Source organism: Equus asinus, chromosome 8 (assembly GCF_041296235.1).
Source record: "Equus asinus isolate D_3611 breed Donkey chromosome 8, EquAss-T2T_v2, whole genome shotgun sequence".
NCBI classification, from domain to species: Eukaryota; Metazoa; Chordata; class Mammalia; order Perissodactyla; family Equidae; genus Equus; species Equus asinus.
In genome coordinates, this window is record NC_091797.1 from 98,893,735 (window position 1) to 98,918,575 (window position 24,841).

Below are 24,841 nucleotides of genomic sequence, written 5' to 3' on the forward strand. Positions count from 1 at the left end.
CTATCAGACTAACAAAAACCCTCTCCAGGTTTTCTCCATAAAATCAAAGTTTCTACCCAAAACACCACAGCCCTAAAACAAACAAGCAAAGAACAAATAAATGAATTCCGGACTGAGAAAGTCTAGAAGAGGGGGCCGCCCCCTGGCTGAGTGGTTCAGCTCTCGCGCTCTGCTTTGGCGGCCCAGGGTTTCACTGGTTCAGATCCTGGGCGCAGACATGGCACCGCTCATCAGGCCACGCTGAAGCAGCGTCCCACATAGTACAGCCAGAGGCACTCGCAACTAGAATATACAGCTATGTACTGGGGGGCTTTGAGGAGAAGAAAAAGAAGAACAAAGAAAAGAAGATTGGCAACAGATGTTAGCTCTGGTGCCAACCTTCAAAAATAAAAAGAAAGAAAGAAAGTCTAGAAGACAATGACTGAGTGAGTCTCTGTGCAATGACATCTAAGACTTGACCAGCAGAAAAATGGCCTGGAGCCATCTTGTCCCTTGGATGGTCGAAACCAACAGACACTGAGAATACCCTTGCGAAGACTGTTACTTTCAGGAGTCAATCTTGGGCTGGGGAAAAGTTTCTAGAGCCAACCAATAAAAATGCTGCTACCTATCATTTACTAAGCACTTGCTAAGTGCCAGGCCCTGTGCTAACCACTTTTCCATATTCCCTCATTTCATACTGACCACAGCCCTATGAAGCCCAGGTCTGTCTGCTCCTGAAGCCCATGATCTAATGAATCACTATCCCATACTAACAAGAGCAAGGCTGGCCTCTAAAGGAGTGTAAAGAAAACTAGTTATGCTCTTACTAAATCAATATCACCCAATTTTAACTAGGATTAACACTGATCAGTTGTCAGAAAAAGAATAAGAGTTTATGGTGTGTAAGGGGGTGAGTGACAATAAAAACCCCTGTCTAGGGGTTTCAGGAATGTTATTGTCGGTCATCCTTTAACACCAAGTACACATGTTCTTTGCATAAAACCTCCCCAGGCTGGAAACAGTATTTCCTACTTGAAACTGCTTACACTGCTTTCCTGCTCTCCAGGGTCATCTGACTTTTTTCGAGTATCTTGGTTATCTGTGTGTGTGACTCACCTCTATCCGTTACTCCACAAGCTCCTGGAAGGCAGACTCTACCTCCAGCTCACACCGGCACAGAGCCGTGCACGAGGCAGGTGCACAATGATTTGTTTCACGTATAGACCTACTATTTGGTTTTGTTCATAAAGACAGACCAAGCACACCAACTAACTCCACCATACCGTGAACTCTCCAAAGGCTGTGTGTTCCCAGCACCAGAAGAGGGCAAACCCCAAATAACGTTTATTTAACAAATCAAACATAGTAAGATTCACTCCTCCTACAATCCATCGTGTATTCAAACGCTGCCATGTTAATACCTTTGACAATGATGCTGCTGTTCCAGACTTTAGGGGTTTGCCTCCTGCAGATGCTGAAGAGCTGTTTTCCGGTTTAGTTTTTTCTACTGTTTGCGTTTTGCTTATCCCAGACACTTTAGGCACTGAGCCAACACTCCTGCTTGTTTTCTTCATTCTGGGATGCCTCTTTGTGATGCATTTACAAGCAAATCTGTGGAAAGAAATGGCATTATACTGAGAACAAAATTGTAAGAAAGCTCTTTAGAAATTTGTTTTTGAAAAATTTTACCATGTGATAAATAAAAATGAAAGCCAGATGTTGCCAAAGAAAATAAAAGTTGAAAAATTCTTGCTAATCAGAATGCACCCTATTCAAGGCTTCCTTCTTGAATATTACTAATTTGAAATTATTTTGTGCCCTCTAGTTCAATCAGTAAAAAGAATATCCTAGATCTCTAAAGGAACTGCCTCAACAGAACACACTGTACATTATCTTTAGCATTCAAGGAAGCAATAAGCACCCTAGCCCTTGAGAATTAGCCATTTTGCAGGTACTATGGGTGAATATACTTTCCAAATTATCCAGCATAGTCCTAATTTCAAATATTTGTTCCGATATCCCCACATAAACCAGCAGAATATCCCAGAAACTCCAACAGTCAGAATCTCAATATATTTCCCAGCATCTCTCTTTCATCAAGAGCAGCATCAAAATTCCTTATCAGAACATGAGCCTCGATTTTTGGTTCAGAAAATAAGGGCACTCTACACACGTGCAAGGACGATGACAAGTCTTCCACCTCAGTGGCACACACCTGATTTCATAGCTTAGCGGACCTGGAATAACGCTGGCAGCAAACACAGCTGCAGCCACTTAGACCCTTAAATGCACCATTATTAACTGAGCTAGCAAAGCAGTCTCTGCAGCAACACTGAGTCTGGAAAGACACACTGGCCTAGTTTGGGCAGAGTAGCACAACTAGCAAAAACCAAGGCCTATTGGGAATGTCATGAAGTTTATGTATGATGACTCCGAGAAACTAGACTACACAAAAAAGAGGTTGGTCTATTTTATCAAGATTTCTACACACTAATAAAAATAAAGAGAAACTTACAGAATAACTTCTTGGAAAAGAAAAGGTTCATTCCAATAGCTTTAATAAATATTTTACCTAGACTGTGCTCGAACACTCCAGATTTAACTTGCCTTGACGTAACACAAACTGTACAAACTGGTTTGGCGGCATGAACAGTGAGACAGGGCACGAAGGGGGCTCCGCTCCACCCTCAACGTGATAAGGCCTGGGAGCAAACAGAACGCTGTTATTAACATCAACCGAAACACAGTGAGACCTCAGGCTCTTCCCTCCGGCCTTCCCCCAACTTCCTGGTTTCTCCTTACAGAAAATGCTCCATTCAGTAATGATCAAGTTTCCTGCCTGCTCTTAGCGCTTCTGCTTTCTACTTTCCTGTTCCACTTGAGCAATCTGCCCAGAGGAAGTGTTCCTTCTAGTTCAGCTTTACCACCCATTCCCTACACCTTCCCAGAGGATACTGAAAATGAACACGACAGATTCAAGTAGCTTCCCAGGAGAGGTTCAATGCAGTCATGCTGATCCCTGACAACCAGCAATGCTGTGCTTTCTCATCTATAAAACGAAGGAATTCGAATGGATCTGTCACTAACTCAAGATACTGTAGAAAAATCAAGTTCCTAAGAACCTTTTCTTCAACTACTCCCTTTCCCTTTTTTATCTTTTCTTTTCTAAGTCTCATATCTTGTAAATGGCTCCCCAAAGTTTCTCTCTTCTCTTCCCCAAATTCCATGCCTCCACTCCTTTCTACAGCACCACTTAGACTCCCTACCATTTTCTGCCTACTCCTCTAGCCACTGTCAAACTAACTTTTTCTAGACTAGCCTTATCCAGTAGAACTTACTGCAAGGATGAAAATGTTCTACATATATATGTATATGCTGTCCAGTATGGGGCCACTAGCCACTTGCGGCTATTGAGCACTTGAAATGTTGCTAGTCTGACTGAGGAACTGAATTTTCCATTTTATTCAATCTATTGAAAGTTGCGTGGTAGCTACCATACTGGACAACGTAACAGACTGTCCCTTTCCTGCTGCTGCCTCTGTCACAGAGTCAAAACCTAATGATCTACCCCATCCACCCACTAGGATGGCCACAATCAAAAAGACAGTAACAAATGTTAGAGAGACTGTGGCATAATTGGAACCCTCACAACACCGCTGGTAGGAATGTAAAATGGTTCAGTCACTTTGGAAAACAGGCTGGCAGCTCCTCAAATGGTTAAACACAGAGTTACCACCTGATCCAGCAATTCCACTCCTGGATATCTGGATATATACCCAAGAGAAATGAAAACACTCATCCACACAAAAACTTACGCACAAAAGTCCACAGAAGCATTATTCATGATAGCCAAAAACTGGAAACAACCCAACCTCAAAAAGTTCTCCCAATTAAACTATGACGGAATTCGTTGTTAGCATTTAAATTATTTTTGACTTATGAGCATGTATTTGTTACTTATTGGATATATATTATTATCATATCTCATTATTAAATGATTTCTGCATACAAAATAACTTTTTGTTTCAATTCCAAATGTCCAGCAACTGATGAATAAACAAAATGTAGTATATCCATCCAATGCAATAACATTTGGGCATGAAGAAGGAATGAAGCACTGATGCACGGGGCAACAGATGAACCTTGAAAACACTATACCAGATAAAAGAAGCCAGACACAAAGGACCACGTATTGTATGATTCCATTTACAGAAATTGTTCAGAATAGGCAAATCCAGAGAGACAGAAAGTAGAACAGAGGGTAGGGAACATGGATACTAACTGCTAATGGAACCAGGGTTTTTTGGGGGGATGAAACATTCTAAAATTAGATTGTGATGATGGTTGTACAACCCTGTGAATATACTAAAAGCCACTGAATCTTATACTTTAAATGGGTGAATTGTGCGGCATACGAATTATATCTCAATAAAGCTGTTATTAAGGATAATGATCCTCAACAGATTACAACTCACCAGTAGGTCTGGGCCCCCCGCCTGGTTAAGGAGGAGAAATAGCTGGCCAGACCCAGCACAGTTCATCAAATTCTCACAAGAGCCCACGTGGGCACTGAAAGATAAAGGAACCGGGGCTCAGAGAGTATATGTAACTCTCCCTGAGTCAACCATTCTTAAGTGACAGTCGTCTGATTCCAAACCCTACACCCTGCCGGCCGCTCCAAATGGCCTCCAAAGCAACCACACATAAGAGCTTCCTCAGGAATGTGCAGTTTTGATCTCAATTTCACAAGATATGAACAAAATGTAACAACACTAAAACCATACTGTTCAATCTGCCCCTTTTAGATTTATCTACTTGTCCGATGGGTCAGTGCTGTATTCTTGACCAAAATTTTTTCATTTTGAAGGTACTAATTATCATGTTATTTAATATAAAATCTTTTTCAGAGCAGAAAATGTATTACCAGGTCTAAATCAGTATGTATTAGGTTACAGTTGTAAAAGTAAAATTCTTCGCTATAATCATATTAATTTATAGATACCTGCTACTTTATTTAAAATAATTGTTAGGTATGAGCAGAGGCACACCACTCTCGTTTACAGAAATAAGCCTGCACTTAGAAGGCTGCAGTCGGGGTGGCGGAACTCTCCCCAGGATGCCCCAGTAGTGGGGCTCCTCAGGACAGGATTTACAGCTCCAGGAGCCCCGCCTACAGCTAATTACAGCCACAGCCACACAGGAAGCTCCAGTTTCCTTCACATGGATGAGGAGACCGTATAATTAAAACCTACTGAGGGAAACAAATAAAGGGCCATCTCTTACCTTCCACATATGGTAGATAAAATAGTATTTAAAAATCAAACCACAGACTCTTAAAAAAACGGAAAATACCTTTGAGGTCATTTATAGAAAATCCCACATGCAGTATCACTGACAAAGAACCTTCTAGTTAGAAGCATCTACTGTTGGAGGATACTGAGTACTAAAAAGTTATGAAGCAAATCATTATTTACTCAACATTCACTGAACACTTATTTTGTGCCATAGCAAGCCAAACGAGAATTCTCTGGGAAGCTAGTCAGCAAGGCATAAATACACAGACAAATAAAAACGTTTAAGACAAAAATATCGTTCAAGGAGCTCACAGTCTAGTGGAAGAAACAAGATACATAAATGAATAGTGAAAAAGTCCCCATCCTTTATAAATTCTACTGAAAAACAAGGTAAGTATATGTACAAGTACAGTGGGAGTAGAAAGATCTAGTCCCCCGTTCTGCCTGTAGGAAACAGGGTGGGAGGTACACCTCACAGAGGTGTGAGAAATCATGGGCTCACCTGAAGACCTCCAAGGACTTGGGTCCAGTGAGAATAGGGAAACGTCAAAATGGGGATTGTGGGGGGACGGCAGGGGAAGGGCCTAGCAGGCCAGTCAAGCCCTGGCTTTCGTCTGAGACTGGACAGCAAACCACAGACTGGATAAAGGCAGTGCAGCCCTAAATCAGACTCGCAGTTCCTAAAAATGAAGCTGGTGCTGCTGTGGAGGAGGGAGTGCAGGGGCAGAGAACGGGGGATCAGGGACGAGCACATCGGAACCGCAGCATACACTCAGAACAAAGTACCACTCTCAGCCCGCAGGTCTCCCAGATCTGAAACCACGATGGCGCTCCTGTAAGTCTGCCTTCTCCCACGTCAGCCCCACAACGCCCCAGCCACTCCTCCAGACGCGACACCATCCCTGTCCATCAGCATCATGGTGTGTGGCCCCTCGGAACTAGGCAGAGGTACTAGACAGATCTGGTGTGGCAAGCACACAGTTCAGCCTTACTATTACTTCTCTCTATCCAGACATTGAGCTACTCTAAATTAATCTAAGAAAAAACGCTGCTTTTCTAGGGGCTACCAGAAACTCATCATACTGAGTTCACACTTACCTAATACTTGCAAGTTTTTTTACACAAACTGCTGCTAAGCTGCCTTTCTCTGTTTGCCCCTAACATTACGAAAATTTTCAAACACCACAGAAATGTTGAAGAAATTGTACCGTAAACATTCCACTTTTCTCCTTTTCATAGCTGTGCAATTTAAATTCTGAAAAAAATTTACATCCGTATCTGTTAAAATTTTCCTTTGGTCAGATTCAGCTCAAGGTCCCAGCCTCTGGGATATTTTTAAATTCTGACTTTGACTTGAAACCCATCAGTTCTCCCTCTAACAAACACTCTCTTCAACCTAGGTCATTTGTCCACTCAGGATCCTCATCTACAAAAAAGGAGGTTGGATTCTAAGGAATCTCGAAGGTACCTTCTGGCTTCAAAAACCTTCTAATTTAACATAACTCACGTACCTGATAGCAATATTAAGTATATAAGACAAAGCGAAAGAAGGGTCTGTGATGTACCACTAGACCCTCCCTCTGGGCCTGGCAAACAGTAGCGGAGTGCTGAACTGAAGGGCAGGACAGCCGGTTCCAGGTCCAGCCTTGCCATAGGAACTGTGTGACCACGGGCAAATCACTCACATCACTTCATCACCTTATACCTTTGTATCTCTGTCTCCTCTCCTACAAAGAGGAGTTGACAAAACCTAACTTACAGAGTTCTTGTACAAAATAACATGTACAGAACAAGAAAAAGAACAAAAATCCTGACCTACTCATTCCAGAAGTTATTTCACCAGGGCCCAAAGGTCAGAAGAATGGTTCAACAACCCAAGATGAGGGATGGCGATTCATTCCAGTGATTCAGAAACTCCACCCTCCCCAACCATCCACCTAGGAAAAACGCGGCAATCGGGTTTCAGAAATAACGCCCAAGAGACCTTAGGAATTCATCTTAACTGTCATTATACTACATCTAGAAGGATCCGCCCTGAGTCAAGGAGAACACAGATCGGCCTGGAAACCACAATGGAGCTCTGAAGGCATCCCTCACTGAGCAGCATCTCCCGCCCTGATACAGCATGGGACAAGAACCTTGGTGGCCACTACAGGGGCAGACCCCAACCCCTCCCTCCTGTTATCACCTCCTGGTGTTAACACCAGGATCTTGATCCTGCCACAACTTTTTCCTTTGAACTTCTCCTATTCACCTCCAATTAGAACCATTTTTTCCCTCTGTTATACAAAATGTATTGCTATTTAAAACTATTTAAATGTAATAGTTATTTAATTGATTTTTTAAATCCACTGTGCTTATTTAAAAAGCCAGCAACCAGGAGACTGCCCCACCATGTCCGATCAAACCTGTATCCAAATCTGTATCCGTGGGCAAGTTACTTAACCTCCCTGAAATCTCAGTTTCCTCACACACAAAATGGGCTGGTAATACTACTACTGACCTTACAAGGATGTTGAGAGGATTCAATGAAATAATGAACCTGAAATGCTTAGCAGGGTGGCAGCCCACAGTAAGGATGGGATAAATGTAAGCTATCATAATTTACAGAAAACACACTGCGTGCCCCAAGTATGACTAATGCCTTATTAAAATAAAAGCAGCAACTCAAAAGACACTTTGTAAGAGAAACCCTTTATAAGGAATGACTACAGATTTCTACTTATTACTTACAATAAATTACATACTATGGTGCGCAGATGTCAACAAACAACACTTGCTTCTGATTCTTTCCCACTGAAAATTATATACGAGTAAATCTTGAAAATACAGGGTAGGGAGTTCACTGGAACAATAAGCAAGGGCCTGGATTGTGGCTGGAGGCCCGACACGTCTGCATGACCTTGAGCACATCATGCTGTGAGCCTTGCTTATAAAAAGGCAAGGAGAGTGGATTAGGATCTTTCTTTCAGAAATTCAAGAAATGCATTTCAGGATTTGTACCCTCACAATCAGGAATCAAAACTTTTTTTAAAAAGGAAATTGTTTATTAGTTATGATTTTTTATGCCTATCAGTATCCCACTAAAAATCCAAAAAGGGTTTCGACCCAAGCAATCTAAGTACATTTCTCTCTCTTATTTCAACAGACTCCGTATTTGAAATGTCAGGATATTAAAATTGTACTTAAGAACAGACTTAAAACACTGAGAAGGAATCACGAAGACAAGGGAAAACTGAAATTTAGCACACTAGCCACACTGCAGTCAGCAAGTAAATGTTGCCAAATGAACTGAAACCAACAACCAAACTGACAAAAGCATGTGTACTACAAAAACCAAACTTTCAAAAGAAATTCCATAAGAAATGCTTAATTAAATAAATCATAATGCAATAGACTGAACCTATACTGAATTCTTCAACATATTCATGTTTTTAACCTTTCTTATTGTGAATTATAACACACAATAAGAAAAGTGCATTTAAATGTATACCTTTTAAAAACAGACTTGGACTGATACTCCACCGAAAATGTCAAGGCTTACTCAGAGGAAAAGCCTCAGCCTTGTCATGGCAAAAACCTGCACACGTGCAAGCGGGTGTGTACTCAAGGTGCATGAAACAGAGACAGGAAGGAGAGAGAAGCCACAGTGAGAGGCTTTCGGGCATGTGATTCTCTGTTTAGTCTGGATCCACAGACAGAAGTCGATTACTGCTCAGAATGCTTCAATGCTTACTAAGGAGCTTACTGACAATTTTAATGCTTACTGACAATTTTAAAATGCTTACTTTTATTATAAATGATATTTTCTGATTTTTAAGACATTTTATAAAATTAAGGTGGATTATCAACTAATGTGCACATTTAATATGGTAGTTCTACCTGTTTCCAGAAATCAATGATGCACATTATGACTTGCTGAGGAAACATGGCATTTAGATCTACAAGTCCTTCACTTCCACCTCCTGGCCCGTGGAGGAAGGAACTTTCAACCCAGTGTCCTCTCCTTAGCCCAGGTGGGCACCCCCCTTAAACCTTCTCATGGTCACAGAAGAAGAGAAAAGCAGCTCCTCTCCAATTTCCACCCCCTTCCTCTCACAGCTACCTCCCTTCTGTCTGGCAACAGTCTGTGAAGGGAGCCTGGAGGTGAATCACCAGGAGAAAGGCCGCACTGACTGAAGTTGGCCATAAGGAGGTGATGGTGAGCAGGGCCAGCACAGCTCCGAGGGGAAGGACAGGCACAAAGTCAGACTGCAGTGGAATGGGAGAAAAAGTTGAGTAGGAGACGAAGGATAATAAACTTTTTAAAAATTTGACTTTGTGAAGAGAGTCAGAGAGTAATGAGGAGGTTGAGACACTTTGTTTGTTGACGTTACTATTGTTGTTTAAATACCAGAGCAAGCTGCCTGGAGACTGCCAGCCGGCCGCTGTGGAAGGCCCGCTGCGGCCCGCACTCGGCCAGCACATTTGATTCTCATCATCGCCCCACGTGGCTGGGAAGGAGGAAGGACCGAGGTTACAGAGGTCAGCAGCTTGCCCAAAGTCTGAGCTCTTTCCACCAAATCACAATTACTAATAGACAGGATGCTAGAAAAAAGGAGTTAATTATCAGCCACAAGAATTCAGAAGCACAACTCTATTTCCACTTGTTTTGGCCACAGAAAAGCCCACTCATACTAATTTATGATTTCTATTATTCTACAAGATTTAACACAAGGAAAGACTTAGAAACAACTGGATGCTCCCTGGATTTTTCAAACTTAGAACCATAAATCTTCTCCTTCTTACTGTTTTCCAAAGAATAATAAAAAACCTAATCTTATATCAAGACCTCTTCAGATTCATTTCTGGAGATCTTCTCTCTTTTTAATACAAGCTTCTGAAAGGCCGTTAAACTACTGACAATACTTAACATTCCAGACAAGTGACAAGGCTGGAAGAGGACAGCCTAAAAGAATTTTTGGCTACAGTACACAAATTATTTTTCCAGATTTAGTCCAAAACAAGTTGTTTCCCAAAATTCAAACTCCCAGAATGCAAGAAATTTTGAGTCTCCTCTGGCCACTCCCTCCCCAGCCAAGGTTTCTGAATATTTACAGAAAGAAAACGTTTATTCAGGACCCCTTCAAACCATGACTTTATGCTCAGATTTTTGGCAGGGAGTTACAAACTTGCACAATATCATACTCATAAAATTAACTGTCAGCCATATTTTTAATTTAAAATATCAATTTGATATATTTGTACATTTATAACAAACTGATCTGAAATACCAGATGAAACTTTTTTTGTATTTCACTAATTGCCGAAAAGTAATAATGTAAAAAAATCCTTTAAAGATAAGCTTAAAATTTTAGATTTGAGAATTGTTTTCCTAATGACACACAGGAAGTCTTTCTAAACTAAACAAGTTAAAATAGATCAAAATTTAAATTCAGTTTAATAAAAACTAAATCTTTTTTCAACATGCATTTCACTGGTTAGGTAAAAAGAAAATCAGTAAAAAATACTAAGGAGTACTTTTCCCTCGTGTCTACCGAGTATAAAGTAGCGGTCTCAAAAGTGGGCAATTATGCCCCTTAGGGGGCATTTGGCACTATCTGTACACATTTTTGACTGTCACAACTCGGGGGGAACTGTTACTGGCATCAAGTGAGTAGAGGCCAGGGATATGGATAAACATCATACAACACACAGGACAGCCCCCACAACAAAGAACCATACAGCCCAAAATATCAATAGTGCCAAGGCTGAGAACCTGGGCATAACGGGATTGGTCTACACCTGGGGGGAAGGAGGGATGTTCATCTTTCTGTACCATACCATAAACAGGGTCTCATCTGTGTAGACATTCTTTTGAGTTCAGAAAGCCAACTCAACAGCATTGGCTGAAAGAGAAGGGAAAGGCTATGTCACAGAGCCTGTTACTCCCTTAGATTTCCATCCACATTTCCTGGGAAAGGACACAGCTCAAAGAAGGGCTCCCTCTGAACTCTCAGAATGAACTGGGACCCACAGGGGCTCCCTGCTTACCCCTACGTCCTTCTGCAGTCCCCTAGCTGCCTGGCACAGACTGACAACCCCAAACAGATGGTCAAAACCCACTGCTCTCCAGTCCCTCTGAAACCTCACTGGCAATAGGGAAAGCAGGGAACTAAACCTGAGGACCCACTATCCGCCAGGTGGTGTGCCGTGCTGGGGATTTCACACCCATCATTTCATTCGCTTCTCCTTCATCTGAGGAGGTGGGTGCGATTATCAGGTCCACTGTATAAAGGATAACCCGAGCCTTCCACAGCTGACAAAACCTACTGAGGGGTCTGGGTAAGTCAGACCCCAAATCCCACGCCATTCCACCACAGCCTGGTAAGTGCCTGGGCTGTCTTTATCTCAAAGGATGACCTGTGCGTGAGACTACAGAGGGTCTATGGGGTACTCTATCTTCAGAGACATTTAAAAATGATGGAGATGCATCTTGGCAAGTAAAAGGTCTTCAGCTTACAGCATGCCCTCCCTCTGGCCCCAGCACCCCTGCCAGGCCCGCTGCAGCCTCTTTCTGTGTCAGGGAAGTGCAGCTGGACAACTACCAGAGCCTCCGGCCGCTTCCCTGCCTTCAACGCTCCCGCCCCACAAGCGCCCCTCCACACTCAAGCACGGAGCCCACCCTGTCACTCCCCTGCCGGGCACTGCCTTGCTGCCTGCTCAGATCAAACGCCCAAGGGCCAACACCAGCCCCCCAGAGCCCAGCTCCCACCCACCTCTCCCACCTCGTTTCCTGTTGTACACACAGGCATAGCCACCCTCCTTCAAAGAGCCACACTTCTGCTCCTCCCTGTCCCTGAGGGACAGCTTACCATCTTCTGGCCTGAGAAGTAACTACTCACATGTCGCCTCAAGATTCTGCTCAAATATCATTTCCTTAGTCCCTGGCTCTTCTAGAAGGCCCTACCCCTCCTCTCTGGCACTTCTACCACCGCAATCACCTCACTGCATTTAACCAGGGAACATCTGGGGCATACTTAGAGTAGAAACGTGTTTGCCGTTTGTGTGAAATTCAAATGGAATTGGGTGTCCTGTATTTTATCTGGCAACCCTAGGCCTGGCACACCGACCCGCAACTAGCGTGGAAAGCGAAGGCACCGGTACAGAACACAAGGAATAATACACACAGTGAACCAGGAAAAAAAGATGGGAAGAAGTCTTGTGCCCTAACCAGCAAGAATACTGAGCCTGAATCCCTCTGCTTGACAGTCAGTCCTCCACAGAACAGCCTGACCTAAATCTCCAAAACCACTCTCCTCCAAACAGCCTAAGTTTAGAGCAGCAGGTCTGCTTCTCTTTGAGGGAACTGCCTCCCTGTGCGGTCACACAGATCCCTCCAACTGGTGTGCTATTCCCCCAACTCCAGCATCCATTCACTGAAAGCTGCCTCCTCCTTCCCAGCCAATCTCAAAGGACAAACAGACTTCAAGTCTCCTCAAAGCCCAGCTCAGAGGACCTACAGCCCCCAACGCCCACAATCACCCCTGGTCTCCCCCTCCTTGTGAAGCCCTCAGCACTTGAACTCTAACTCTTCTGGCACTTACCAACACACCCTCAGACGGCAGTTGTGTGTGGACTTCTCCCACTGGACTCACTTAGAATGCAAATGCCATAAATATGAGGCAAGGCAGGGTAAGTGCCTTAAAGATATCATTCAATAATTACATAGACGGGCCGGCCTGGTGGCGCAGCAGTTAAGGGTGCACGTTCCGCTTCAGGGGCCCGGGGTTCGCCGGTTCGGATCCCGGGTGTGGACATGGCACCACTTGGCACACCATGCTGTGGAAGGCATCCCACATATAAAGTATAAGAAGATGGGCACGGACATTAGCTCAGGGCCAGTTTTCCTCACCAAAAACAGGAGGATTGGCAGCAGGATTGGCAGCAGATATTAGTTCAGGGCTAATCTTCCTCAAAAAAAAAAAAAATTACATAGAGAATGGAACCCAACACTCAAAAAAAGACAAAATCAAATCTATGATGTGAATAGCCCGAATCACTACTAAAAAGGACACGCATGTCAGAAGTAAATCCTAGTAAACTCTTTCTAGACAGGTAAGTTAATCACCTAAATTGCCCAGTTTAAAGCCCACTGTTCTAAGACAGTTGTAACTATAACCTGTAACTGAGTGTAGAACTTCTACTCACTTATTAGTGGTAGGATGAGGATGTAAGGGGGAAAAAGAGGAAAACAATGCAAAGCACTTTCTTCCGAGTTCAAAATGTCATGGTCCACGCTTCCTTGTTAAAATGCTGAGACACACCATACACTTCAATTACACTCACTCTGCTGTTACCATTTAGGATCAGACTGCTTGTCTTTACTGCATGAGTAATGTATTGCAAGTTCAAGCAATAAAGCTCAATTACATGTCGGAATTTCAATATAACATAACCAATTAGGCATTAAGAAAACAGAACATGTAAAATAAATGTTTCTAATGCTTCGTTCTAATTTTTAAAAAGTAAAATTTCAGAACAGTATTACTGTTAGCAAACTTTGAATTTCAGTCAGAGGTTCCCAGAAGCAGATGCTAAGAACGCTAGACTAGCATTCACACGTCACAGCAGCTTCACCCCAACTCAGCAGATGGGAGTGTTCCAATCTAAGCCCTCAAAACTATCCTCCACGTCAGAAACATTACCAAAGTCCTGCACACAGATACACACCTCTGAGAATGCCGCCTGTCTAACCTGCCTTACTGAATAAATGAGTAATTTGACTACTTTAGTTTAAAAAACAGCCATCTCTTCTAAGGACTTCAAAACACAAGATCACTAGATTAACAAAAGAGACGAGCAGCACTGCTCTAGGCCATAACACTAAACACAGCACAGATACCCGATGGCAGATCTTTCCACAGCACCTGGCATACCTGCTGGCGTATACTCATGAGTTCACGTATCTAGTGAAAAGAAATGTTTATTCGGGTAGAACATGGGTTCAAAGGCTAGCTCCACCACTTACTAGTTATGTGGCTCTGGGCATATCACTCATTTCCAAACTTCAGTTTTCTCATCTGTAAGTGGAGAGACGAAGAACCACACAGGACGGCTACGAGAACCACATCAACCAATAAACTAACGAGGACAGCGCTCAGCACAAAGGAATACAGTAAGGGTTAGTCTCCTGGCTTCCTCACCACAACCAGAAACGCAAATTTCCCTTTATCCTAAACGTCTCACATCTTCTCTCTCTCCCCACAGTACTAGAAGAACTATAAGACACTCTCTTCCCGTTACAACCCCCAGGGCTTCCACCCCCAGACAAGCGGAGAAGCTTCAGGGATTCTTTCAAGCAACTCAAAACTTCACTGTTGGCACTGCCTCCCAATCCTAACCACCACTGCTTCCGCGACTGCTGGCGTCTAATTCAACAACACTTTCCTTGACCCTCCTCATTCGGTCTGCGACAAACGTACACCTCCCTTCCACTGTCGCTAGTGCCCATCCTTCTCTCTTCTCATTCACTCCCTGTGCCCTGCTTCAGTCACTCCACTGACCGCTTCGGCGGTCCAGGGTTCGCCAGTTCGGATCCCAGGTGCAGACATGGCACCACTTGGCAAGCCACGCTGTGGTAGGCGTCCCACATATAAAGTAGGAGAAGATGGGCATGGATGTTAGCTCAGGGCCAGTCTTCCTCAGCAAAAAGAGGAGGATTGGCAAGTAGTTAGCTCAGGAATAATCTTCCTCAAAAAAAAAGCTACTAGAATAAGTGAGCACAGCAAGATCTCAGAATACAAGACAGGAGCCAGCCCTGATGGCCTAGTGGTTAAAGTTCGGCACGCTCTGCCCAGGTTTGGTTCCCAGGCATGTAACCACATCGCCCGTCTGTCAGTAACCATGTTGTGGCAGCAGTTCACAAAGAAGAACTAGAAGGACATACAACCAGAATATACAACTATGTACTGGGGTTTTGGGGAGGGGGAAAAAAAAAGAGAAAGATTGGCAACAGAAAAAAAAAAACAAGTTGACTATAAAATTCACATGGAAATGCAAAAGGCCTAGAACTGGTCATTGTAGGAGCTAGATGATGACTACATCGCCACTGGTGATGCATTATATTACTCTTTACATTGTACATGTTTGAAATTTTCCATAGTGAAGAAGTGTTTTGTTTTGTTTTGTTTTGTTTTAATAAAGACTGAGATGCTTTCACACACACACATAAACACAAATTATCGGTCCTTTAAAATTTTCATTTTATCACAAAAATGGTTTTCTTCTTCATCCCACCTTCCATCTACCCCCCGGCCTGCTTTCCCAGGCCCTGTAACTTGTCCTCTCTGCTTCCTGTTTCTCTACAACAGGGGTCAGCAAACAGTCCATGGGCCAAATCCGGCCCATCACTTGTTTTTGTATAGTTCACTAACTAATAATATTTTTGCATTTTTAAATGGTTGGGAAAAAATCGAAAGGATATTTCACGACATCAAAAACTAAAAATTTGGGGCCAGCCCTGTGTCTGAGTGGTTAAGTTTGCACGCTCCACTTTGGTGGCCCGGGGTTTCACTGGTGCAGATCCTTGGTGTGGACATGGCACCACTCGTCAGGCCATGCTGAGGCAGCATCCTGCATGCCACAACTAGAAGGACCCACAACTAAAAATATGCAACTATGTAATGGGGGTATTTGGGGAGGAAAAAAGCAGGGGGGAAAAAAAGATTGGCAACAGTTGTTAGCTCAGGTGCCAATCTAAAAATAAAAAAACCTAAAAATTCAAATTTCAATGTCCACAAGGAAAATTTTATTGAAACACAGTTACATTCATTCATTCAGTGTTTCTGTGGCTCCTTTTGTGCTGCAATGACAGAGCTGACCAGTTGCAACAGAGATCACAAGGCTTGCAAAGTCTAAAATGTTTACTATCTGGCCCTTTACAGAAAAAGTGTGTCAACATCTACTCAACAAAACCCCTCCTCAACGATCAAATCCCTCACCTCAGGAATGCTCATTACTGCCTCTCCTTTGCTCAAGCCCCAGCTACTCATCAAAACCCAAATCCTCTTTTTCCCCTTTTCCAAATCCTAACCATCATCAGCAGCCTATGTGGAAGCAGGTAAGCAAAACGTTACTTGTTACCAAGAAATTGAGGCCTTGGAGACGCTGTCCCTGTGTGTAGAAGGGGTAGCTGGTGACCCCCTATTCATTTCCAACCTTTCAAAGCAGGCTGACAGGCCAGCAGCTAGGAAGGATACAGCACATGACATAGGGCACCGAGAAAATTGTTCAACTAATCCATCTGAGCAATGTGTCAGTCCCCCTGCCTAAAATGTCCTCATTTATCACATGTCACCAGTACAGGTGAAAGAATGCCTCTCCAGATACCAACTCAAGACAGCATAATTCCAAAAAGAAATTAGGAAGAAAAAGCTGATAAGGGGCAGAACAGAACAGAAAGAGAAGAAACCCTGTCACTCCAACAACGCAGAGACTCAAAAACTGCAGTTAATGGAAAGCCGTGGAGACACTAGCAAGTAAAGAGGCAGTCACCGCTTCACCGGGGGTGTGCCAAAGCCGCCTACGAAGGAGGGCCAAAGGAGAGCTTCCGCTGGAACACCTCAGCCCATCCGGTGTCCTCACTTCCTCGAGTTGGCATACTAAATAAGGTGGCAAACCTGCTGGGCCTCAACCCAGCGATCACCACGATCCTTGCATGCCATCTGGAAATCTAGAATGTATCTCTGTGACTACAGTCCCAGATAGGAAACCGTGACCTTTTGAAGACATGATGTTTTCATTTCCAACTTCTTTTCAGCTTTACTGAGATATAACTGACAAATAAAACTGTAAGATATTTAAAGAGTACATCGTGGTCACTGACATACGTATACACTGTGAAAGAATTCCTACCACCTAGTTAATTCACACATCCATCATCTGACATACTGATCTTTTTTTTTTTTTTTTTGGTGAGAATCATCTCCAATTTAAAGTGGCAACTGATGGGACCAGCCCGGTGGCACAGCAGTTAAGTGCGTATGTGCTGCTTCGGTGGCCTGGGGTTCGCCAGTTCAGATCCCGTGTGTGGACATGGCACTGCTTGGCAGGCAATGCTGTGGTAGGCGTCCCACATATAAAGTAGAGGAAGATGGGCACGGATGTTAGCCCAGGGTCAGGCTTCCTCAGCAAAAAAGGGGAGGACTGGCAGTAGTTAGCTCAGGGCTAATCTTCCTCAAAAAAAATTTTTAAATTTCAAAAAATAAAATAAATAAAATAAAACAAAGTGGCATCTGAAAAGAGGTATATTTTGGAAGGTCACGGGTGCTGTCAAAAGTCAGGATTGGATCTTATTATGCACAAGTTCCCAGGAAGAGGAAGACAGAGAAAGACCGACTCTAGAAGACCTGCTTCTGGGAAGCAGTGCAGGAGGTTTGGCTGCGCATAAGGTTACTGTGTCCCCACAGCGCAGGAGGGCCGCTCCAAGGACACTGACACAGTCCTGGGCTGAAAGGAATCATTTCATTGACACTGTCTTGATCTGGGAGACAGGGGTCCCAGCACACTCTGTGCTCCTCAGAGGACCTGCAGGTTACTGTGTGCAGTTCCAAAACAAACAAGACTTTAAGGAGAGACTCCAATAACCAGCCTGTCTCCAGTCCAGAGGGCTCTGGAAACAACTCAAAGAAGAGAGACTTTTGACTCAGTAAGTAAAAACAGCTGTCTTCAAATGTGAACACATCCAGAAGGCAGGACTAGGACTAGTATGTGAAAGTTATCAAGAGACAGATTCCAGGGCAGCTAATAACCAGAGACGTCCCTACCCCAATGAGCTACCTTACAAGTAGCTGGGTCCTCCTCACTGACCGAGAGCATACCAGTGGGGCTGGGAGGACCACTGCATCCTTAGACATCAGCTGAAATGTGAACTTCTTGCACTAACCTTAGTCAGCTACACACTCAGATATTCACAATAGTTCTTTTTTGTTTTTTTGAGGAAGATCAGCCCTGAGCTAACATGTGTTGCCAATCTTCCTCTTTTTGCTGAGAAAGACTGGCCCTGAGCTAACATCCATGCCGATCTTCCTCCACTTTATATGTGGGACGCCTATCACAGCATGGTGTGCCAAGCAGTGCCATGTCCACACCCAGGATTCAAACCAGCGAACCCGGGGCTGCCGAAGCAGAACATGCAAACTTAACTGCTGTGCCACCGGGCCAGCTCCTCACAATGGTTCATTTCTAAAGGCTCTGAACAACAGTAACATAACTCCAATTATTTTTAAAAGCATTATATTGTACTTAAGAGGGGAGAATTCTCCTAGCTTACTTTCTCACTTGCCTGCTCCCTGAGGTAACCTCTCTTTCAGTTCAGCCACCCCCATTATCTGAAACCTCCCAAGCTCACTTCTGACAGCATGGCACAGAGATTTGACCACTGAACAAATATCTAAGCTCCTGGCTTCTAAGGATTAATTAAAAAAAAAAAAAGTATGTAGACAAAAGACAAAGAAACTAGTAACTGCTGTGCAAAAATTCATCAGCTGTTTGAGAGATAACGGGTCTTTTTCTTCTTGACCTCACTACTCTCTGAAAATTCACTTTCAAAGATGTTCGATGCGGGGCCGGCTCCGTGGCCGAGCGGTTAAGTTCACACACTCTGCTGCGGCGGCCCAGGGTTTGGATCCTGGGCGCAGACATGGCACCGCTGGTCAGGCCACGTTGAGGCGGCATCCCACATGCCACAACTGGAAGGACCCACAACTAGGATATACAACTATGTACAGGGGGGTGGGGGGGTTGGGGAGATAAGGCAGAAAAAAAAAAAAGGATTGGCAACAGTTGTTAGCTCAGGTGCCAATCTTTAAAAAAAAAAAAAGATGTTCGATGATACGAATTCTAATGGACCTTTCTCAGAAGTCACTCTCTGACATCAATACAGAACTTGCCACTGATGACCACCCATTTGCATTAAGTATATGGCTCCTTTGGCCAGGCAAATGCAGCACCTATGTAGCTTTTCCTATACAATATTTTGCACAACCACATGCAACTAGGAACGAAATAGGATAAGAACCTTGGTTGGTTATCTCTGAGGATAATACACCTTGGGTGAGAAAGTAAATACTGCATTGGTCTTTCAGCAGAGAATTGAATGTAATAAATCCTCGCCTCAGCCTACCATCACAGTATACTCTTCAATTTTTATTTCCAGTTAAAATAAATCCCTTTAGGAACAGTACTAGAAAAAATTATAAGTTCCAAATTCATACTTTCCTGTCACTTTCTTTAAAATAATATGGAAGGAATGTGGATACATTTCAAATGTGAGAAAAATAAACCAAACAAAATTATCATTAAATATTATCAAGAGACTGTCCCATATTTAAAACTTGCCTCTGAGTGGCTTAAGGGAGAAGAGGCAGAAATTAGGAACGAGAAGAGGAGGCCCAGCCAAGCACTCAGGCTCTAAGAGAGGGTGCAGAGGGAGGAGGCGAAGAAGAGTGAAAGAGGGAAGCAGACTTCGGCAAGACAGGGCAGGCATCGCTTACGTCCCCACCCACCTTCCAACGACCCCCCCAAGGCCTCTGCTGCTAGGTGGGAACTTGTGAGGGCAGCCCCTCCAATTCTTGCACAGTTTTTCATATGTGGAACCAAAGGTCGGCGCAACTGTAACTACCATTTACCAGAGCACCTGCCAAAGCGACACAAAATAAATCCATCCCTCTTTCCACGTGAATGCTCTTCAAATATTTCAATTACAAGAGAAACAATGCCCTGCCTAAGACTTCTGTGTTCCAGGCTAAAAAGCACTGCAGTTCCTTAAACCACACAACAAATGCATGCTAGATGAAAGGCAGTATATTACAATGAAAGGAACACAGGACTTCTAGTCAGAAACCTGGGCTCAAATCCAAGCTTGGCCACTGTTAACTCTGCATTCTTAACCTCTTTGCCTTATTTATAAAATTAAGGAAAATAACAGTTGTGCTAACTGCCTCAAGATGTGCTGTGAGAGGACCACATTTAAGGAAAGGTACACATGAAATGTAGGCTTTTTTTTTTTTGAGGAAGATTAGCCCTGAGCTAACATCTGCTGCCAATCCTCCTCTTTTTGCTGAAGAAGACTGGCCCTGAGCTAACATCCATGCCCATCTTCCTCTACTTTATATGTGGGACGCCTACCACAGCATGGCTTGCCAAGCAGTGTCATGTCAGCACCTGGCATCCAAACCCGCGAACCCCGTGCCGCCAAAGCAGAACGTGCGAACTTAACTGCTGCGCCACCAGGCCAGCTCCAAAATGTAGGCTTTTCCAACTTCAACTATGCTGCTGTGGATGCTCATTAGATTCCACAGTACTATTAACATAAACTTCATGAACCTTATGAATTAAATTAACTTTATAAACAAACTTTTGGAACCCAAACCAACTAAGCATATCTGTGGCAGGGGAAGGAGAGGCAGAGGCAGAGGCAGGAGAGGAGGTGATTAAGAATCCCAGTACAGGGCCGGCCCAGTGGCATAGTGGTTAAGTTCACATGTGCCGCTTCAGCAGAGCCAGGGTTCACGGGTTCGGATCCTGGGCACAGACCTACACATTGCTCGTCAAGCCACTCTGTGGTGGCATCCCACATACAAAATAGCAGAACACTGGCAGAGATGTTAGCTCAGGATCAATCTTCCTCACAAAAAAAAAATAAGAATCCTAGCACAGCTAGATAGCATCCTGGTTGACAGTTATATTCTACACTAGACCTACAAAAATACTACTTTAACATAAACTTGCAGGTTGCATTTCTTTTTAATTTAAAAACAAGGAAAGTTACTAACTGAAATACCAAGAAACTTCTTTTGCAAAATAGTATTTCAGGGGGTGGCCCCGTGGCCGAGTGGTTAGGTTCGCACGCTCTGCTTCAGCAGGCCAGGGTTTTGCTGGTTCGAATCCTGGGCGTGGACATGGCACTGCTCATTGGGCCATGCTGATGTGGCGTTCCACATGCTCAACTCAAATGACCCACAACTAAAACAAAATATACAACTATGTACCAGGGGGGCTTTGGGGAGAAAAAGGAAAAATTTTTTTTTTAAATCTTTAAAAAAAAATAGTATTTTATTCATTAAAGTGAAATTCTGATTCTTCACAAATGATTTGCATTCTATCATGACTGAGCTGGGTCTGGCTGAGCAAACTTTTGACTTGGATGGGTAACAGGAAGGCTGAGTAAATGTGCGTCTAAAGTGTGCTTTTTTTTTTTAAGATTTTATTTTTTCTTCTTCTCCTAAAGCCCCCCAGTACATAGTTGTATATTTTTAGTTGCGGGTCCTTCTAGTTGTAGCCTGTGGGACGCCACCCCAGCCAAGGCCCGACAAGCAGTGCCATGTCCATGCCCAGGATCCGGAACCGGAGAAACCCCGGGCCACTGAAGCAGAGCGTGTGAACCCAACCACTCCGCCACGGGGCCGGCCCCCTAAAGTGTGAGTTTCTAACTTTATTTCAAAATCAAATATCAGAAAAAAAATCAGAGGAGAAATGTTTATTTTAACTGCATTACTTCTAGGGCCAACAAAGAGGTTAGCACAGGCCCAAGCAGGCTGCATATCAATATAAATCCGCCCTTGTGGGAGGACATCATTTTTGCCTCCAGGCCTAACCACTCTAGATGACCCAGATTATTCTCCCAAAGCATCCACATGAATAATTTAAAGTAGGCTGTAGTGTAAGGACAATCTCAATAATTCATAGGGCCATATAATAAATACATAAAAGTTCAGGAACAAAACAAGACTCCTGAATGGGCCTGAAAGTTTTGCCACGTCCCCCAAAAGTCCTCTCGGCTGCAACCATCAGAAACTTCCAACACATACACCTTACCTGGCTTTTGGTGAAGGGTGTCCATTACTTATCCCCAGAGTAAGAGGATTTGGATACAATTTATAAATGTGTAAACTTTGCTACGAAGGACTTACACACTCATTTTTCAGGCCATCAGTTTATCGCTCAGAAAAATTCATATTCATATTAACCAGTTGTGGGTTTTTTCCTATTCTTTATTTTATGAAAATGTTTCCACTTTCACCTGCAAGGTAATTTTAACATTTTTAATCTTTTTTTGCAAGGTGGTTAATACTAATACTGCCTTACAGTAACACGTAACAACACTTGGGATAATCTAGCCTTTGATACTTCATATACACTGATGAGGATCAAGGCTGCCCCAGGGAGAGAAGCCCAAGGTGTCCTGCCCTACATACTGATCTATATCATCCTGGGGTGGGGAGGAGCACGTCCTGATCTGATCTGAGCTGATCTCTTATCTAAAGTTATAGGACCACCAGATAACCAGACCCTACCTACACTGCTACCATTTTAACCATTTTTTTCATGATCTTTCCTTTGTCTTGTGGAGAAATAACTCACATACCTATGCCTTATAAATTTAGCTCTAACCCTCAACTCACTGCAGCTCTTACTGCCCATGGGCCCTGTCCCCATGCCTGCAGCTCTTACTGCCCATGGGCCCTGTCACCACGTTATTCTCTGAATAAAAGAGCACTACTGCCAGACCTTGAGAGTCCAAGAAATCTTTCTTTCAACTCCTCGGCTCGCCGAGCCTGCATCACACCTTACTCAGAAAGCTGCCACAGACCCAGACTGCGCTGGTAAAACTCCATGCTGTGTTACTTCTTTACTTTCTGCGGGGCTTTTGCTGGCTTTGTTCAATGCTGTTGCCCCAGAGCCTAGAACAGTAGTTAGCACATGACAGCCACTTAACATCTGCTGAACTGAATTAATAAATGGTATATTTATACTATGGAATATTACTATGAAGCCATTCATCATAATGAGTCAGAGTGATACCAGCTGATTTAATGGAATTTCCAGAAGTATTAAGAGAAGAAAACAAACAGCAAAAACATCCCATTTTTTAAAAAGTATATCCCAAAAACCCATACATTGATGAGGAAGTGGAGGCCCTGGAACCCTCATACGCTGCTGGTGGGAATCTAAAACGCTGCAGCCACTTTGGAAAACAGTTTTGTGGTTCCTCAAAAAGTTTAACGTGGCTACCGTATGACCCATTGATTCCACTCTTAGGTACACACCTAAGAGAACTGAAAACAAGTGTCCACACAAAAACGTGTACATGAATGTTTATAGCATTATTCCTAGCAGACAAAAAATGGGGAGGAAAAAAAAAACAAATGTCAATCAACTGATGAATAAAGTATGGACTATATTTGGCCATAAAAGGAATGAAGTACTAATAAATGCTACAACATAATCTTTGAAAACATTATGCTAAATGAAAGAAGCCAGACACAAGGCCACAAACTGCATGATTCCATTTACATGAAATATCCAGAACAGGCAAATTCAGAGACAGAAAGTAGACTAGTGATTGTCAGGGGCTAGGGGAGCGGAGAATGGGGAGTAACGGGTATCAGCTTTCTTTCTAAGGTAATGAAGTGTTCGGGAATCAGACAATGGACCAATGCATAACTTCGTGAATACACTAAAAACCACTTAAGCGTACACTTCAAAAAGAGTGAACTTTATAGTATTTGAACTATATCTAATAAAGCTGTTATTTAAAAAAAAAACTATACATGTTCGCAAATGAATACATAAATGATGAAGAATGGTATGAAAGGTTGACAATCCTGGTAATAGAGAATGGAGGGGAGAGGGAGACAAGGGTTGAGGCAAGAAGGAGGAGCTAAACAAAAACTAAACAACCCCAAGGCTGGAGGCCTTCAGTGGCGGATTGAGCAAGGGTGAGTAAGTGTGAATGAGGTGAGTGTAAAGAATAAAAATGAGGGCACTAGGATTAAAAATCCAGCAGGTAATTCATAAAGGGGGAAAGGAAGCAAAGCTGAGTAACTGTAATGATTCAATGGAGTTTGCAGAAAATGCAGATGGCCAGAAAGGGAGAAGAACGAGAACACGGGACAGAAGATTTAAGACTGGCCCAAACCCGCCAAAGTTAAAAAAAAAAGTATGCAAGAAGAAAATTCACTAGCTCCTGCTCAAGAATTCCTGCGCCTGGCGGGGTAGAACCAATCCATAACAAGGAGACGCTTCCAGGAAAAGAAGGGAGTGCTATTCAGGATGGTGGTGTCTCCTAAGTGGGAGAAAACAGGCATCTCTTTGGAGAAAGTGTTCACTGTGACTGTTCTGGGGAAAAAACAGCCCCGACAGACGGCCTTGGGAATTCCCAATGGAAGAGGCGCCACTGAAAACGGCTGAGTCGGGATCTTTCCCAAGAACTTGAGAAGGGAAAGAGGAAGAAAAGAACAACTTTAATTTTTAACAGATATTTCTTAACAAACCTTAACACTGCTGCCAGTTTCTGTGCATGCCTCTTTCCTAAGTTAACCAGGTTCTTTTTTTCTCCTTTTATATAAGCACAGTTCTTTTAAAAAGAAGTGTACAGGGGCCAGCCCCGTGGCCGAGTGGTTAAGTTCGCGCACTCTGCTTCGGCGGCCCAGGGTTTCGCCAGTTCAAATCCTGGGCGCGGACATGGCACCATTCATCAAGCCATGCTGAGGCAGCATCCCACATGCCACAACTGGAACGAC

General features: G+C 43.4%; 1 protein-coding gene across 8 annotated transcripts in view; it reads right to left on the reverse strand.

Moving 5' to 3' along the window:
* Positions 1-24,841, reverse strand: part of SPECC1L (sperm antigen with calponin homology and coiled-coil domains 1 like) — a 135,698-nt gene that overhangs the window by 106,199 nt on the left and 4,658 nt on the right. For 3 of the 8 annotated variants that reach the window (XR_011505501.1, XM_044775374.2, XM_070516589.1), the window contains exon 2: positions 1,404-1,593. Coding sequence is in view for 5 of the 8 variants with exons in the window: in XM_044775374.2 (XP_044631309.1) it covers positions 1,404-1,556 (153 nt within the window). In the remaining 3 variants the exon portion in view is untranslated. Of the gene's footprint in view, positions 1-1,403; positions 1,594-2,554; positions 2,685-11,099; positions 11,165-24,841 lie in introns of all 8 variants that reach the window. The other 5 variants (XM_044775370.2, XM_070516588.1, XM_070516584.1 and 2 more) reach the window with 4 other exon arrangements.